This window comes from Dipodomys ordii, unplaced genomic scaffold (assembly GCF_000151885.1).
Source record: "Dipodomys ordii isolate 6190 unplaced genomic scaffold, Dord_2.0 Scaffold112, whole genome shotgun sequence".
NCBI classification, from domain to species: Eukaryota; Metazoa; Chordata; class Mammalia; order Rodentia; family Heteromyidae; genus Dipodomys; species Dipodomys ordii.
Window position 1 is genome coordinate 2389546 of NW_012267328.1, and position 18811 is coordinate 2408356.

The following is an 18811-nucleotide window of genomic DNA, read 5'->3' on the forward strand; positions in this document are numbered from 1 at the left end:
TACTCACGGTAGAGATAATATTTATCTCCAAGATGAAGGAAAGCAGTATGTGTCGTAACTCAGCTGACACTGAATGTGAATATAAAATCAGGCTAAATCATTTCATGACACTCATGTCACAGTTCGAGCAACTACGTTCTATATGCAACCTACAGAAAAGGTAATGTGTTAGAATTCCTGGTAACTAGGCTTGTAGCTTTCAAAGTTGTAAGTTATTGCTTAGAGTACTCGATCAACCTTTCTAAAAAATGTCCTTCACCCACTGGCCAAATATAATTGTTTTTCTTTTGGATGTCACAATTTGATCTACGGAACGAGTTCTCTTTTAGGTTGTGTTATGAAAGTTTGAAGCTGATGAGGAATCTTGCTCAGAAAACAGTCATTTTACTTGGAACTGGGAAAGGTGGGCATCAGAGTTTTGAGAACTTGAACTTGCAGGTAATCAGCAAGCGGGCCGGGAATCACAACCAGTTCTACAGCAAAGTTCCAGATCCTTCCAGAGGCTGGTGCTGGCACATGCCAGACTACACAACGACCTCTAAAGAAAGGCTCCGACTGGGTGCCATCTATGGTTAGCAAGAGCGGCACGGCCATCTGACTAGAGAGATAATATTTATAATGCATAATATTTATATTATATTTATACTTATTTTATCCCATGGCCCCCAAGAATAATTCCCTCACATGGGGTATCTGTCTGATATGTTCCTACAAAACCGATCTCACTTTGGCAATTAAAAGCCAAACATTCAGACATGAGATATCCCAGTGAATGGAATACTAAGAAAGTTATCTCCAAATATTTAAAAGCTACATTTATTCATAAACTGCTTTCCTAAGTGGTTAAAAAAATAAAAATAGGTTAACATTCACAAGGAGCTTTATTGGGTCCCAGGATCTTCAAGGAAGTTTGATGTTTGTTTCAAGTCGGGAAAAGTCACTTAATACAGCCAAAAGGAGCCAGGTCAGATCTGAACTAAGAAACTCACTCTCCTTGTGTAGAACTAGTTTTAAAAGACAAAGGTATCAACAACAAAACAAAATGAGTTTGGGGACCTGAACTCTGGGCCTGGGCGCTGTCCCTCAGCTCTTCAGCTCAAAGCAAGCGCTCTATTGGTTGAGCCACAGCGCCACTTCTGGTTTTCTAGTGGTTTATTAGAGATAAAAGTCTTACAGACCTTCCTGCCCAGGCTGGTTTTGAACCATGATCCTCAGATCTCAGCCTCCTGAGTAGCTAGGATTACAAGCATGAGCCACTGGCACCTGGCCTATGTATGTATTTTGTGCTGGTCCTAGGACTTGAACTCAGGGCCTGGGCACTGTATCTGAGCTTTCTTTGCTTAAGGCTAGTGCTCTACCACTTGAGCCACAGCTTTGCTTCCAGTTTTCTGTGGTTAACTGGAGATTAGAGCCTCACAGATTTTCCTGTCTGGGCTGGCTTCGAACCCTCCGATCTCAGCCTCCTGAGTAGCTAGGATGCCAGGCAGGCGCCACTGGCTTGGTATGAGCTTGTATTTTGATGGTATGTGCCTATGTAGGGACACAGCTCAAAAGCCATCATGCCAATATAAAAGTCTTCTGGAAAGAAAATATGACAGCAAGTGGGAAAATGGGTGATATTCTCACACACTCACACACACACACACACACACACACACACACACACACACACACTCACACAAGGTTATCATCTGAGAGCGGAAAATGCTTCAGGTTTTACTATTTTTTAAAACATTTAAGCTATTGTGTTTGTTATTTTGGTCTTTCGATTTCTACTACCCCGATTTGTTTATTGTCCAGCAGGGACCTGGAGAAGTTATTAGATTCCTCAAGGTCACGGGGAAGGGCACGGCATCCCTGGGAAGGGGTTCTGGCATTCTGCGTTCGCGCACTCCAGCCAGGCCCACGGCTTCCTGCTCGGAATGGGCTCACGGGGAATGAGGGAATGCTCTTAAGCAAATTCCAATTATGGTTTATTAACTTCGCACGTAGCATTTATCTTGCAGTTTCCAAAAATAGCAGAACCAATTAAACTGTCTGTTTAGCACGAAGCTCCTTCTTCTCTTTTTTTTTCCCCCTCTACTTTTAATTTTTTCTTCTGATAAAGCCTTTATATAAAGATAAACGGAATGATGGAGACAGACGAGTGTCCCGACTCCTACCATTCCCTTCTTTGACTTGCCAGGCCTTTCCCAACAAAATCCGGCCAGCCTCCTGGGTCAAAATCAGGCACAACACACAGTGGCAGAGACCAGTGACAGAGGATAGTCACTAATGTGAAATAAAAGCCCAGCAAATCCTCAGTCCTGTCCACTCACTGTTCCAAACCAGATTATAAACCATCGGAGAAAAAAAAACAGTAGGGTCCTTAGGAGGCGGGCCGGAGGACGGTGTTTTACTTCACACTTAAAACCACCAGCTACAATTTCTAATCAGACGCAGAGAGGGAGAGTTGGCCTGTGAAAACTCTCCAGGGACCAAACTTTCCAGATGCTTCCTCGAAAACATTGTCCGGCTGAAAGGCTGTGGAGGGCTGCAAGGGGGGGATTTCTATGTTGGATGTTTTCCTTGGGAGAGAAACGCAGGCAAGCGCGCTCTGCAAGTTAAAAGTGTAATAAAATAGGCACCTCTTCTCTCCATTTAGCTGGATTACCGTCAATTTCCAGCAACCACAAATGGTCTATAGGGCAAAGGATAGGTGAATCACTGGGAGGGCTCAGGCCCACTTTGCTCGGAATGGAGCTGCGTTATGAAGGAAGAGATGCTCTGAAAACGAGCTGCAGAGAAAGAAAAGGATTTGCCTTCTATCAGGCTGCCTGGGCTCAAGCCATTGCCTCTTGACACTTAATCTAGTTCTTTTTCCACTCTCCTGCAATGCTGTGAATTGGAGATTACTTTCTTTTTTTTTCCCCCCTTCCCTAGATTTCCAACATAAAACCTCTCTCGACGGCTTGTCTATTACAGGGACCGTTCACCGCACACAAACCTAACAAGAGCCGGCCTGTGCAGACTGCCATGCGGTTCCGGTGTGCGTCTGAATTAATTTGTGACACTCCTAAGGTGGCAATGATCTTGAAATAACACCATTACTATGATCCTGTTGAATTTAACCTTCTATATTCAGAACAGATTTTTTTTTGAGGTTACCACTTGGGTATAGCTGATTCAACTTGAAGTTTTGGGTGCCGGTCAAAGTAAATTTCTCCACTAAATTAAAACAGAAACTACGAATCAAACCAAATCCACTGCAAATATATGTTGAGGAAAAGAGCACTCCCCACAGGAAACAAAACAAAACAAAAATCAAGTTTTATACACACAGCCCTGAGATGCTGCGCATACCATAACGCAGAATTTCAGAGCTACCGATGTATTAGACGTGGAGTGCTGATCTATAACGGCAGCAAAGCTACCTAACATAAACAATTACGGTTGTCAATGTAGATAAATATAATGTCGGCGTTTATGATCTTGTAACATGATTAACACCTAGGTTATTATCTAGTGCTGCATAGCTTCTTTCCGTGGCTTATTACACATGCCCATTTGGTTCCAGCCCATGCAGAACATTTTGTATTATTTATATGATTGACAGATGTCAATCATCTGTGCATACACTCTTTGGGTTCACCTAATCATCGTAACATCTTAGTACAAACACAATGGGACTATTTACCTCATGATGATAATTTATTTAGACCAAATCAAATTCTGAAAATGTATTTTTGTAAACAGAAGTAGACAGACAGACACTGGAGGCTATAAACATGGTGCATTTGTAAGATGAAGACAAAGCATAACCCAGCTGCAACTTTCCTGAGATTCGAGGAATTCTGTGTTAGGGGAAAAGAACTTAGGATTCTAGTTATAACTGCTACTATTCTAAGTTTTACAGTTTCCTTTGATCAACCCACATGGAAAAGTACATGTACCAAATGCCCCACTTTATAGAAAAAATGCAGGTTTTCTGCAGTTAGTTAAAATAAACTGTACCAAAAAATGTCAAAGCCTAACTGGCAATCTAAAAAAATAACCACAGAAATAGTTTGCAAATGGCTGGTGAGTCATTAATCCCAACACTTGTATCATAAACCTTGTAAACACTTTAAAAACCCTGGCCCCAATTAAAAGGTTACACACAGTAAAAATATTCTAGAAAATGCCAGGAAAACCCTAATTTGCTCTAGTAGACACCCCAGAGTTGTGTCTGACATATTGCATTTAAGCCTTAAATTTAGAAAATTGATTTATAACATTAATTTTAATCTTTACTTGGGAAAATAACAAATGCTTATCATCATCAGAATGTAATTAAAAGCCAAATGGCCTTGTAGTCTCTTCATGCCGTAGTTTACGAGATGGCATTTCAGCATTGAAAAATATGGTTTTTAAAGTAACCATCAAACATGTTTATTAAAACCTAATTACACAAACACAAAAATGTGTATTTTAATTCCCCGTGAAGACTAATCCCTGGTTTGATGATTATCCTATCATCTTAACTTAAAAGTTCTTCTTTTTTTTTTTAAATACCCACAAACTTTTACTTCTTAATCTGTTGTTAAGATGAAACACTTTTGGTAGAACGTCTGTCCAAGGGGGCAGTTTTGTTGAGAGGATTCAAAGTTCCAACGAAAATCAACATGTCCCAACCATTGTTTGTACAGGAAAACAAAGTCGGGATTCAAATCTTGTGAGTTGTGAACCTTGAAGGAGAGGAGAGGTCTTTGTGAGCGGTATCATTCGGACCCAGCAAAAGGGAGCCCTCCAATGGAGGACAACAAAAGCATTCCTGTCACCCAATGGTCACAATTTTAGAGGCAATCGTCCCACTGTTCCTTGTACAGTAAATCTAAAATGGAATTACTCCAGTCCTTCAAGCAGGGAGGCACACCAGGCCTTGCTTCTTGGAGCCAGTGACTCAGTGTACAGTTTCCTATTGGTTGCCTGAGACCGAAGGAGTACACTGCCATCTATGGCAGCTTCTCTAAGAAGAATGTGAAATACAGTAACGACGTGTTCATACGACAACAATTCTAGTTATCAAAACTATGTGTAGCTGGGCGCCGACGGCTCACGCCTGTGATCCTAATTACTCAGGAAGCTGAGTTCTGAGGATCGCAGGAAAGTCTCTGAGACTCTTACCTCCAACTAACCATCAAAAAGCTGGAAATGGACCCATGGCTCCAGTGGTAGAGTGTTAGCCTTGAGAAGAAAAGGCTCAGAGACAGCGCCCAGGACCTGAGTTCAAGCCCCAGGATATACATGTGTGTGTGTGTGTGTGTGTGTGTGTGTGTGTGTATGCACTACAGGGAGTCTGGTTACCTTTTCAGAAATCCAACACATGACAGAAAATTTCAGTATACAAAGAACTACTTTCTCTCTTCTTCAATTTCTAATACTTTTGAGTTTACCTTGTTTCGTCATAGATACAGTCTAGTGCTGATATTTTACCTTTTGAGGCCGTGTTGGGATCTGAAGTCCGCACGTCACACTGGCTAGGCTGGTGCACTGCAGCCTGAACCACACCTCCATGATTTCTCTTTTGTCTTTTGGTCTTCTTACGAGACAGCGTCTTGTGAATGACTCCTGGCTAGAATGGCTTCAAACCACCACCTTCCCACTCAAAACCTCTTGAGTAGCTGGGATCACAAGTGTGAGGTAATGGTGCTTGGCTACATTTTAAAAAATATATCTACATTCAAAGGCTTCTAAAAGCCCTATTTGTACTCATAGTGAGAGGTACTTGTAGGGGAAAGATATTACTCTAACGGACCGTGCACAGAATAAATGCCAGTCTATGGGCTTGAGTCGGTTCTAGTGACCTTCATTACCCCAGAAACGTCCATCGGTGAAAGATTTGACCAAATATTTGATGGGCAATAAATGAGAGACCTAACAGCCATAGAGCGTGAGCCTTCCGGCAGGTACGCGTCCTAACTCCCGTCTGTTTTCCGCTACGGCACCCGTGAAAAGCCACGAGGAAATCTCCCCGCTGCCCTGAAAGCTCAGAAGGGCTTTTCTGGTGTGGAGTTTTCAAGAGTGTTCATGAAGCCCGCGGTTTCTGACAAAGCCGAAGGTCACTATTCCCACATGCTCAAGAAACAGGACGACCCGACTTTACCCACACCAGGCCTCCTCTATCAAACCGGAGCTCAGGCCCTGGGCTCAGGGTGAAGGGGTCCAGGTTAAGCTAGGCAGAGCACAGAGCGTGCTGTCTGAACTACGGAGGAAGAGAGGGCCTTGGGAAGGCCAACTCTTCATTACTGAAACAACAAACCACCCCCAAATAGACGCACCTGTAATAACTTTCCTTCCAGCTTTGTCAACCGCACAAAATGCGCCCCGTCGGGATGGCACGTGTGCAGGGTTCCCTGGCCCGTGCACTGGCTGAGTTCACTCCCTGCACCAGATGCTCAGATACAAGCTGCGTTCAGCCTGCCATTGGAGCTGCTGCACCTGAACTCCCGCCAAAACTTAGACGCCTATCAAAATGTGTGGTGGTCCACACGGCCAAGCTCTGGGGTTTTACCCATGACAAACCCCCCTGCGTGCCGTGGTGAGCCTGAAGCACTTTCCTGGGCAAGCTAGGCGCCATAAGTTAGACTCAACTGTATAGACTGCATACTGATCATCTGAATTAAACCTGAACAGCTCAGCACACTCCCAATAAATGCATATGTAGCTACTGCTATATTCTTCTTCTTCTTCTTTTTCTCAGAGAATTTACTCGGGGAGAAGCGAGCCTCTTGTTAATACTACTACTACTACTAATAAAAGGGCCCTGAAAGCAGAAACAGTATTCTCTCTTTCCTTCTGAGGACAGCTGGCCAGAATCTCTTGTGCGTGAACAGAGCCGGGCCTGCTTGTTTGCTCGCTTGCTCACTTAGTCGTGCAGGGGTTTGACTTCAAGTTTAAAGAGGCCTTGGTCTCCTCTGCGGCGACACACACACGTGCGTGTGCGCTCTCTTACGAGAGTGGATCCATTCCAACAAGCTCCATAAGTAAAACACAGAACACACGAGGAGCCTAATAGGATATTCATGATCCGGGCTGGTGCCGGCAATTCATCAGTAAGGGATTTTACTTTTTATTATTTTTTTCCCTCCTTTCCCGTTGTAAAAATGGTGCATCCGGATACATGATTAGATTACAACAGATGTTAACTTCTTTATTACTCCCTCATAGGGAGGCGATACGTACTTGTCAGAGATACGCTCCTTAGTAAAATGAGCCCCGAGATGTCACCAGGGTCTGCCTGCCACGCGCTGAGCTCTTCCCTCCGTGAGAGGGAACCAACCTGCCTTCTCTCTGGCGCTGTCTCGGCTTCTGCATCCTCCCTGTGAATTCTACTATTGATCAGGCGCGTACGCCTCGGGTGTGGAATTATTTACTTGCTTCTGATAAGCAGCAAATGCACCTATATTTCTCTGAGTCAGCTTTTAAATCTATCCCAGGCACTGAAGATGATTAATACTGCGTGCGTGCACGCGCACATACGCACACACACACACACACACAAGTAGTTCTCACTTGTGAGATGCTGGGTCTCTCCTGGAACTTCCTGCCCAGCCCTCCTCTTCCTCTCCATACAAGATTTCCCTGAGATCCAAACTCTGGCTTCACCTGGACCTGCCCAGGCTGTCAGGCAGGGAGTAAGCATGGTAGCTTCACGCTTGTTTTGTTTCTAGGACGTTAAGAAGTTCTTTGATGTTGTAGTAACTGAAAAAGAATCACACGACTCTCTGGAGAAGTTTACCTGAAACAAGCCTACCAACGTGAAGGAAATTAAATACCTTTTAAGATTCAACACTACTGACCTCCACGTACACCGACTGCTAAATACCCCACCTCTTGCTTTTGTGGACAAGACATTACCTCAGCCCAATACGGTGTCCTCTAAGCACAAAGACATCCAGCAACAGCGGCGGTACCAAGATGGTAGAACACTAGCCCACCCAGAGGGAAACAACCACCCAGACGCCGCGTTCTACCAGGTGCATCCCCGTGACGGCAGACATTTTCTCTTCACCTCTGCATGTTCCTTACGCGTGTGATGGTTGGTGTAGTGCGACTGAGCCAGCAGCAGGGCACGATTCCATGCGTGAAGGGCTCACGGGGCCCTTGCTCAGCAGGCGGTGGGTTTGTGTTAGCTGTGGGAATCAGCAGCCGTGAAGGCACGGTGCTAGTCATATCCAGTAATGGTGACTGGAGAGCTCTCGTTCATTGAGTCCTTGAACTGGGAGCCGTAGATACGGAGTTAGAAAACATGGTATGGTTTTATCCATTTTCTGAACTTGTATGAAAGTGTTGCATCGTACGCGATAGAGAAAGAAGCACAAGGATCCCATGATGTCTCCACAAACACAGCTAAGGGTGTGCGTGCCCAGGACTCCGTGGAGCTCAGTCCTTCATCCGGTCCCTCAGGCCCCAGAACGTAGTACTCTACAGGACGTCCAAGGGGCAAAGGAGTGTGTGCATGTGCGCATGCATACGTGTGTGTGTGTATGGGGGTGTGTGTGCATGTGTGCATGCATAAGTGTGTGTGTGTGTATGGGGGGGTGTGCATGTGTGCATGCATAAGTGTGTGTGTGTATGGGGGGAGTGTGTGCATGTGTGCATGCATAAGTGTGTGTGTGTATGGGGGGAGTGTGTGCATGTGTACATGCATAAGTGTGTGTGTGTATGAGAGGGGGGTGTGCATGTGCGCATGCATACGTGTGTGTGTGTATGAGGGGGGTGTATGCATACGTGTGTGTGTGTATGGTGTATGGGGGGGGGGTGTGTGCATGTGTGCATGCATAAGTGTGTGTGTGTATGGGGGGAGTGTGTGCATGTGTGCATGCATAAGTGTGTGTGTGTATGGGGGGAGTGTGTGCATGTGTGCATGCATAAGTGTGTGTGTGTATGAGAGGGGGGTGTGCATGTGCGCATGCATACGTGTGTGTGTGTATGAGGGGGGTGTATGCATAAGTGTGTGTGTGTATGGGGGGATGTGCATGTGTGCATGCATAAGTGTGTGTGTGTATGGGGGGAGTGTGTGCATGTGTGCATGCATACATGTGTGTGTGTGTGAGGGGGGGTGTGTGTGCATGTGTGCATGCATAAGTGTGTGTGTGTATGAGGGGGGTGTGTGTGCATGTGTGCATGCATAAGTGTGTGTGTATGAGGGGGGGGTGTATGAAATCAGTCTGTAATTACCCCCTAATGCTGTCATATCCATCTCTTGAGATTCTGCTGCAGCTGAGTGAATATGTGTTCCTACCTGTACCTTACACCAATTACGCTTGCCACACGCGTTGACCTCTCACATCCGCTCAAGTACACGGTTCTACATTCTACGAGCAATGTGTAAAAGTAGCCACAGTGACCCAGAATAGCAACTTCTGTGCAAAAGTAGCAAGCCAGGCATCGTGCCAAATTAATAGTGTACTGTAGCAGCACAAGTGTTCACGTCTTGTATCACATGCTTTTTTCCCTCTCTCTCTGGTGTAATTTTGGTAGAACCTTCGTGATACTGTTGAGGTACATGTAAGATGGGTACAGCATGGCTGAGACAATGCTTCCTGAGGAGACATGTTGGTGTTAAGACAGCATAGAACCTCTCGTCAACATTAAACACCTATGGAAGACTGCTGGCTGGAAGGTAACCGGCCCACGGTGAGTGGACAGACAACCGTGGTTTACTCAGCAGCATGTATGAATAGAAATCATATGTGATCATGAGTGGGGAAATGAGAAAAGAGTAACCTGGAGGAATCCGCGGAGCACGGTCCAGGGGTAGACAGAGGAGATATTTTCCGCCCCCTCCCCCCAAAAATAAAATTCAGAAAATTGTTCTAAAGTTCATTTTCTGACAGTATGAGGAAGCTGACATTGTCTTATGGTGTTGTACAGAGTCATTTATTTTTAGTTGTGCAGCTGAAACTCTCCAGGCCCGATGAACTGTGGCTGTTTAGTGGTGTGTTCAGCAGGAAGGGGGCGGGAGGAAGAGGGAGAGGGAGAATGAGAAGGAGGAGGAGGAGGAGGAGGAGGAGAAGGAGAAGGAGGAGAAGGAGAAGGAGAAGGAGAAGGGGGGGAGCTTTGCCATTAGCTCTAAAAATATCAATGGCCTGTCAGGGTCATCATCTCTATGTTAAGAACAACGGCGAGTTAGAGAGAGATGAACTTCTGTCTCTCCCACTCAGCATCTTTGGTGTAGATGAGGATTTAAAAGGACCTTTCATGGTGGTTTGGTCAAAGACACATCCCAATTCAAGCTCAGAAAACAAGCTCACCTCCAGCGGACGGCGGGGCTGGAGAAAACAACTGGAAAGGATCTCACACCTGCAGTCCCTCCTTAAGACCTGGAATGTTACGCGAGGCGCTAGCTGCCGGAGATACAGGAGACAGATGATACAGTATCACAGCAGTATGGAAGAGTGGCTCTTGGAGATTTGTGGGGTGCCGGATTAAGACCATGGGAGGGCAGGAATTCTATGGAAGAGGGACCCCACGCCTCTCAGACAGCCGAGTCTCGTGCTGGTGGACTGGAGGCTGTACCTGATCTTCCCTGATTCCAAGGGAACAGATGGAGATATCAAGGGAAGAGAAGGCCCAAGTTCAGAAAGGCCCGGCGATGAGAAGCCACCATCTGTGTGAGGCCCCAGTTAGAAATGGCCGGCGGTGGATGGGGAAGCGCAGCGGGCTTCTGACCAGCACCGGACCGAGAGGAGGCCGTGGATGGCAGGGCCACTCTGAGAGGCGGCGTGACGTATGGACGTGGATCTTCCAATCCTGGGAAAACATACCTTGAATATTGTCGGCTGGGTGCTGATGAGCAGATGGCGGAGACGAAAATCAGCTTACCGCAAATAATTACACGGAATGAAAATTAGATGGATGAAACCGAAAACTTGATGCTTTTTATATTAAGTCAAAATTAGAAATAGATAAGCTCATTTGGGGAGTTGATAAACTGAAAGGAGAACATTCATCTTGTGAAAAACTCCAGAGTGGAGATGAACATCGTGTGCACAGGACTTTATTTGCTCTCCATTTTCTCTGAAGAGGATGCTCCCCCCCCCACATACACATACAGAGTAAAATGCCTGAGGGACAGAGCAAGCCAGAATCACAGACATGAGTGTGTATGTGTGTGTGTGTGTTTCTGGAGACTCACGGCAGCACGATGTTGTTTTGACAAGAAAGAACAGACTGGGGGGACGACCCCAAGGTTGGACTTAGTTTGGTTTGAGCATTAACAAACAACAGGGTCCAGAGGCCTTTTGTGTCTAGGGTCACATCCCCCCCCCACCTACACTGCCAACTTTGAGATTCACCCAAGATGAGTACCTCCACTTGTTTCCAGCCAGAAAATGGGGTGGCATCTCCCTCAGGGGATGTCCCCCCTGCTCCCCCAATTTAGGGCACGATAACCCTCCCACATAAGAATAGCCAATGAGGAATGATTAGCCCCAACGTCCCAAGCTCATGATTGCACGGCTCTTCGTAACCTGCTAAGGACAGCATCCTCTCCCATGCACAGAGACCGGCGAGGTTATTTTTTTTATGGAGAATCTATGGAATTGATTTATAATGTCTGTCCAGCAGAGGTCAAGGGGCAGCAGACAGAGGCTGGGCATCTTTTGTGCAAAGGTCCCGTCACTTGCACACAAACAAGCTTGAAAACCATAATCACCCTTGAATGGTCTCTGGGGTCAGTGACAACGTAAAAGCCACATACAACCCAAGGAGCTCTGAGAAGCGCAGAGCAGCCTTTAAAAGCAGAAGGCAAATGAACTTGAATTACCAAAGATAACTGGGACAGCAGATCCAGTTAACTTCTTTATCAACTAAAATTAATGTACTGACAAATTAAAAGCAACAGTGAATTACATGCACTCCATAGCCAGGAGAGACATCACTTGGGGGGAAAAATGAAAAGAAGACAGATAATGAAATGTTTTATTTTCATGTCCCCAGGAGACATCTTTGAAAAAGAAAATATGCTCAAATATCAGCAACAAGGCAGAGAAGCCAGACCCTTGACATAAGATATAAAGTATTTCAACATCCTCCTCCTCCTCCTCCTCCTCCTCCTCTTCTTCTTCTTGTTGAAATATCCTATTTGTTTGGACTGAGGTGAGTTAGTTACCCACTTCAAAGAAGAGCCACATCTTCATTTCAAAGCTCAGAACGGGACCCAAATGATCAACTCTGTTTTGTGATTGACTTCTTATGGATTCCTTTGTCCTGGTGTTTACTCCGGGAAACAGAATCTCTCAAGAAAAAGACCTCCAGTTTCTCAATAAAAATTATATATATATATATGATTATATATATATATATATATATAAAAGAATGCATGAAGATGAAGAGGGTGAAGATGGATGGAAGGAAGAAAGATCAGATGTGTGCAGAGGTCTGAAGGCCACATTCGGGTTCATACGGTGCTCAGAAGGCTGGGGTTCAAAGCCACAGAGCCCTCCTTCCTGAGGAGGGACAGAGCTGCCCTTGACATGTACCTTCGCTCACTTTTCTCCCTCCCCCCCCCACTCTTATTACTTCGTTTCTGCTCTAATCTGAAGCCGTGAACATCTCGGCCGGCAGTGCCACGAGCCAGCCAGAGGATGTGCAGGGCACCCGCTGGCCCGGGAAGAGGCTGCCCGCCTCCCTCTTCCCAGAACGCTTTCCAAGAATGAATTCTGCTCCGGTGCCGGCCAGTATCACTCACGGGCATTCTGCGCACTGGCCCGCCGTTCCCTTAATACACCTCCCCCAGCGCCGCCCGCGACCCCGGAATACGATTACAGACATCGATGATTTATAAGAAGGGAAAATTCAATTGGAACGACTCAAAGTGACTTTGATAAACTATGATCCAGGGGACAGGCTGTATTCTCCAAACACACATTTTCATTGATTATCTAAATCCCTGAGCGGTGAAAAGGGGGGGTGGTGCATTTAGAAAGCTTTAAAGCACAACAGACAAGAACAGGGGAGGGGGGGCAGATGATTGGTTAGCCTATCATTGGCCCAGTGAATATTCCAGACAAATCACAGTCCCTTCCCACCCACCAAAGGAACGGCTTCCTGGGCAAAGCTTGGTGTTTGAACTCAGACTCAATCACAGCTCGTGACTCCGAGCCCTAAATTATCAAATTCTTTTGATCCTGAACTAAGGGCAAATTGGAGGGCCTGCTTGTACTTGCTTGCTTGCTCTCTCTCCCCTTAGTTTATCATCTCTGTGAGGATAAGAGAGAGAAATACGGGCAAGCTGCTAATTGAACGGCTTCTCTCAGAACCGAGGTCTGAGGTCAGCAAGGTTGGGTGTGATTCACCCAAAGGCACACCAGGTGGCCAGGACAGACATCTAGAACTTTCCCTGTCCCCTGTCCGGGTCTTGAGATTCCTGAGCATTCCCAGGGCTGGGTCAAGTGACGGCGATTACCCATGTTTAGCCACTTCTTCCTTCAATCAGCAAGAGGTCGCAGGCCGGTGGCAGGCGATTTTCATGGGAGAGGAGGAGAGGAGGAAAGTAAAGGCATTGGCGAGCGGATTTCCGGGGCTCTCGGTGAACTGGAAGCCTTTTGAAGGCTTACTTTCACTTTTTTAACTCTGGCCACAGCGTGGTCTTGGATACACTTCGGGCTTCGTGCGTGCTGGGCACGTTTTCTGACACACCACCACGCTCCCTTCCCTTCTTCTGGTGCCAGTGGTTCTGAGCTGGGGCCGTGCTTTTGGACCGGGAGTCGCTTGCACGGGGCTTCCTGGCAGTGTGGGGACGGCAGGCCCGTGTGACACACACACCACCTTCTGTGTACACAGAGCGCCACCAGCCTTGCTGCCCAGGCTGGCCTGAAGTACAATCCTCCCGACCTCAGCCTCCCCCGAGGGGCGGGCTGACAGGTATGAGCCACTGAGCCCACCCACTGATTCGGAGAGACGTCTGGGCATGCGCTGGCCTCAAACCGTGTCTTCACGCGCAGAGAATCCGTGGAAAAAGGGTGAAACATGCCGCAGCGGAGCTCGTGGGCTGCACTGGACGTGGATGAAAATGAACGGCACAGCTCAGGGCAGAGCCAGGAGGGAGGGAACGGGAGAGAAGGAGGACGCAGACGACAGGAGGCGAAAGGGAGGACATGGACCCGCTGGACATCACCTCTAAGACAATAATAAAGTGATACATTAACATATAAATGGAGGGACCAAGGGTGAAGAAAGGTAGCTGTGGCGCTCACCAGACACCGCACTGAAAACGAACTCTAGGCCCTGTGGGTGGGTCGGGAGGGGGGAGATCCGGGGGGAGAGTGAGGGTAGGGGTGACATTGTCCCAAAGGAAACCCCAAATAAATATTCAGAAATGCTTATCACATGGACCAGTACCTCGACCACGTTATGTCCCCAAACCCCGAGCTTTTCACCCCACATCCCTCTTACCCATCTACAAAGATGCGTGGGGTGATGCGTGTGAGCTCTCGTTTGATTTTCTTTTTCTTTTTTTTTGGTCGGTCGTAGGGCTTGAACTCTGGGCCTGGGCACTGTCCCTCAGCTCTTCAGCTCAAGGCGAGCACTCTACCTCCTGAGCCACAGCGCCACTTCCAGTTTTCTGGTGGTTTATTGGAGATAAGAGTCTCACAGACTTTCCTTGCCCAGGCTGTCTTTGAACCGCGATCCTCAGATCTCAGCCTTCTCAGTAACTAAGATGACGGGCGTGAGCCACCGGCGCCCGACTTCTCATTTGATTTTCAAGTCAAAATGACCGGGTGCCTACCTAGACCTCCTTCCAGGGCCTTTGAGACAGAAAATGCTAAGACTCCAGAGAGAAAGCTTGCTGGACAGGGCTGGAGATCAATTTCTTTCAGTTCTCTTCCTTTGAACACAGAATCCCTAAGTTCGGAGACTGGGTTGCACACGGATAAGAGAAACCTTACGCAGTTAATACGCAGAAGAGCCTGAATGCAAGGGCCAGGGGTCTGGCTCAAGCGAGGCCTTCCGCATAGCTCTCCTTCCCGGTACTGTAATTGGAGGCGTGTGGCGCAGGCAGAGAGCTCATTACAAGATCCTCCACAATCATCTCCTGTTCCAATCCGGGGAGGGCAATCCTGACAATCTTGGGGTCGAGACTCCATCGCTTAAATAGGAGAAACAATGCGCCAAGCTCTCCCCAGAGGAAACAGAACTCGTTTCCATGTCATGTGTGCAGATGCATTCTCCTTTATCACCTTACGGACACCCAGGAGGAAGTGCATTTCATAAGCCGGTTCAGTGACTCCTCACCTTCTAATGTACAGGTGGAGATTTGCAATAATGTGTAAAAGAGGACTTTAATGATAAAAAAAAAATTAGGAGGCTTCATCTGGTTGCTGAATAGCACATTGCCAATCACGTTCGCCACATCAGAGAGCCAGAAAAATGAACGATGGTGGGGTGTTCATGGTGAGAACCCACAGAGAAATGTCCTTCGGCTCTGACTGTAAGTCATGGACCCCATTTAGCACAGGGGTCAAGTTGCGGAGGCTAAAGTGAATTAATGCACGCAGCGGGGCGGGAACAGAAAACGCACAGTGTGACGTGAGCCCCAACCTTCTTGCGAATGGCTTGTCTGGAGCCCTCCCCCTGCCCCCAACCCCGCTACCTCCTGAATTCTCTAAAGCTCTGTATTTGTTTTTCCTTTAAGACTAACGAACTTTCAAGGTACGTATGCCCGCGTGGAAAATGACGCGACACACTGATGGTTCTGATATTCGCACCTCCTCCATCCACCCTCCTGAATTTCAGGAAATACTTGCTGAACACCAAAAAGACCACAAAGCAGAAGCTGCAGCAGCAGCCACCAGGGACTGGTGGCTCATACCTGAATCCCGGTTCAAAGCCAGCCCGGGCAGGAAAGTCTGAGAGACTCTTATTTCTAATTAACCACCAAAAAAATAAAACTGGAAGTGGAGCTGTGGCTCAAAGACAGACAGACAGACAGACAGACAGACACACACACACACACACACACACACACACACACACACACACACACAGAGGACATAGTTTTCAGTGCAACTGAATCAACAGGAAATTAGACCCACACTCTCATTTTACAAGCAAGGCAACTGATGGTCTAAACAAATAAGACAGGTTTTATAAACACTGAAGATGGCCGTGAGGACTGCAGACACAAAGCAATGTGTTTTGAGGTGAAGTAAGACGTGTGTAGTGTAGGCTGGCCTTCCCTTCAAGGGCAGAGAAGAAAACCCAGCCTGGAAATCCGTGGAAGAATGTTAACTGTGGAGGAATCAAGAGCATGGGCTCAAAGAACACGGGCTGCAAAGGAGCATGGGGTATTTATTCCAAAGAGAGTTGGGGAAAAGAGAGAGAGGTAGCACTCAGAGGTACAGCAAGGGGCAGCCGACCTCCCCGGCAGATCACAGGAACATGTGAAAGCCACATATGCATTTTGCCAACAGCCGTCCATGCCTGGTCCTAGAGGAGGGGGGACATTCACTTTTCTTTCCCGAGGAACTTCGGGCTTCCGCGCACAGTGCACTTGAAGTTAGCAACTACTGAGCCACGAAATGATGCACCTGTCTTCTAAATCAACCTGTCCCTCCACGTAGGGACCTGTATCTACCCATCCACCCACCTGCCGAGCTAGCTGCTTATCCTGTGTGGGGAGAGGACGCAGCCCCAGAGACAGCCGAGCCCGATGGTCAGAAGGTAACCTTCACTCTTGTTGAAGCCTTGTGTCTACCGAGCTCCCTCTCCCTGAATGCTTGGGGGACCTCCCCCCCCTCACCTCCTGCTCACCATAAATCTTCATTATCATCCTGTCAGTGCTGGAGTCTGTTAACCTCTTTAACGCCCAGCCTGTCAGATAGGATCTGCTTATTAATTAACCAATGTTTCATTTCATGGTTGTCTAAACTCCAAAACATCGCTTCCTCATCCCCAGGATGGCCGTTCAATTCTCCAGAAAAAGACAAAATAAGTAAGTAAAAACAAATTTGAAAAAAAAATCACACAACAGTGCAGAAACAACCCCAGGAGTCCAAATTCATTGGCCACCGTACCATTTTCTTCCCCCATCCCCCAGTTAGGAAATTTATTTGAAGATTCTCCTCTGCCCACTTTAAAAACAAATTTTTTTTTTCTTAATTTCCTCACCTTTGAGGGGTGGCCCGGGAGGATTGCGGTCTAACTGGTCCACTGCAACCTTTAAAAACGTATCTTCTCACCCAGGTGAAGAGACATAGGTAAAACTTCCCCTGGCTTACCAAACCATCAGGTTCTCAGAGAGAGAGAGGGAGAGAAGGAGAGGGGGAGAGAGGGACAGAGGGATGGAGGGACAGGGGGATACAGGGGGTGCACTGATCCCCAGGTGGCCGGCATGGTTTTCCTTTGCACGCTGGCTTTGTTCTCCTCCCAACAAGCCAGGAACCCCGAGAACCACAAGGGCCAGTGAGCCTTGTAATCAATGCCAGCTACCATGGTAACCACGTGGCCTCTGCTTTATCCCCGCTCAGGACCCAGTGCTACAGAGTGAGAATTAAGGAATCCCCGCTCCCATTTTTTGGGAGGGAAGGGGGGGTGGTTTGCACATAAACTTTTTTGGACCGAGGCTACCAAACTCATTTCTCTGATAATAAATGCATTTAATTTTCATTCTGCCACGGCATCTATGGCTCCCCAGTGCGGTGTATTAGCTGACAACATCAGCTTTTTGCAATCCCTAATCAAATTTTATCTAACCAAAAAAAAAAAAAATAAAGCTGAACTAAGCACATTTGTCTTCCTATTTATAGCCGCACATGCTTACATCATATGAGATAGCAAGATTCCTTTTTTTAAACCGAAATGAAGAAAAAAAAAGTTCTAAGTCTTCAAATACATCCATTAGGTGCGATTTAAGGAAAAACGATGTTCTCCCACTAACTAGGAATATCCCACAACAATTGGAGACAGACAGCAGTGTATCGCTCATTTTCCACCCAGTGTCGTCAACACGCTCAGACACACACAATACGCCAGCACAGCAGGCGGGGATCTATTGTTCATGGGGACAATTTTCCCCGCACCACCCACCCCATTTGCGCAACTGCCTTGGGACAGACCCCTTCTCCGTCAGTGTCACCGGTGGCGTGGATGCTGTCAGGAGTTCTTACAGGGCCGGCAGCCGGGGCTGGGGACCGGCCATTGGTCCTTTGGCAGACAGCCGTCCCCCTGTATCAATAATTCTCACCGCCACCGGGCACCACCAGAGCCAAAACAGATGTTTCATGTTGATCAGCCAAGATTGGGAAAGGCGTTTTTTTTAACCCCACTGTTCATTTCTCTCCTTCCCCAAACTGGCAGAGCCTCCTCCTGGACAGCTGTCTCTTACAAGCCAATCTGTTCAACCCAGGAGTCTGGGTCTCCTTTCATAAATCACAAACCCCGCCCCGACAAGCCTAGGATCTCAGAAGCCCTTCTCTGCTCTCCTCCCTGGGACCCCTTCCTTCTTCCAACTCTCCCATTACCCTCAGAGATACTGAGCCCATTATGCCAGTCCTGGGGCTTGAACTCAGGGCTTGGACGCTGTTCCTGAGCCTCTTTGTGCTCTACCACTTGAGCCACAGCACCGCTTTTAGTTTTTCTGAGTAGTATATTAGAGATAAAGAATCTCATGGGCTTTTCTGCCCAGGCTGGCTTTGAACCGAAGTCCTCAGATCTCTGCTTCCTGAGTAGCTGGGATTTCAGGCTTGAGCCACTGGTTAGGATCACTTTTGATTGGTAACTCGACGTTATCCGTTTAGTGGAGACAGTCCCAGATTCCTGTATTTTTTGCACAAAGTCTTTCACC

The 18811-nt window shown here is 47.2% G+C and overlaps 1 protein-coding gene across 5 annotated transcripts in view; it reads right to left on the bottom strand.

The window, feature by feature from the left end:
* Tenm2 (teneurin transmembrane protein 2) overlaps window positions 1-18811 on the bottom strand; it is a 625307-nt gene that overhangs the window by 500534 nt on the left and 105962 nt on the right. Inside the window, exon 6 of one of the 5 annotated variants that reach the window (XM_013028656.1) lies at window positions 12547-12558. The exons of the other annotated variants lie outside the window; for them this stretch is intronic. Coding sequence (XP_012884110.1) covers window positions 12547-12558 — 12 coding nt within the window. The remainder of the gene's footprint in view (window positions 1-12546; window positions 12559-18811) is intronic. 5 annotated transcript variants of the gene reach the window in all.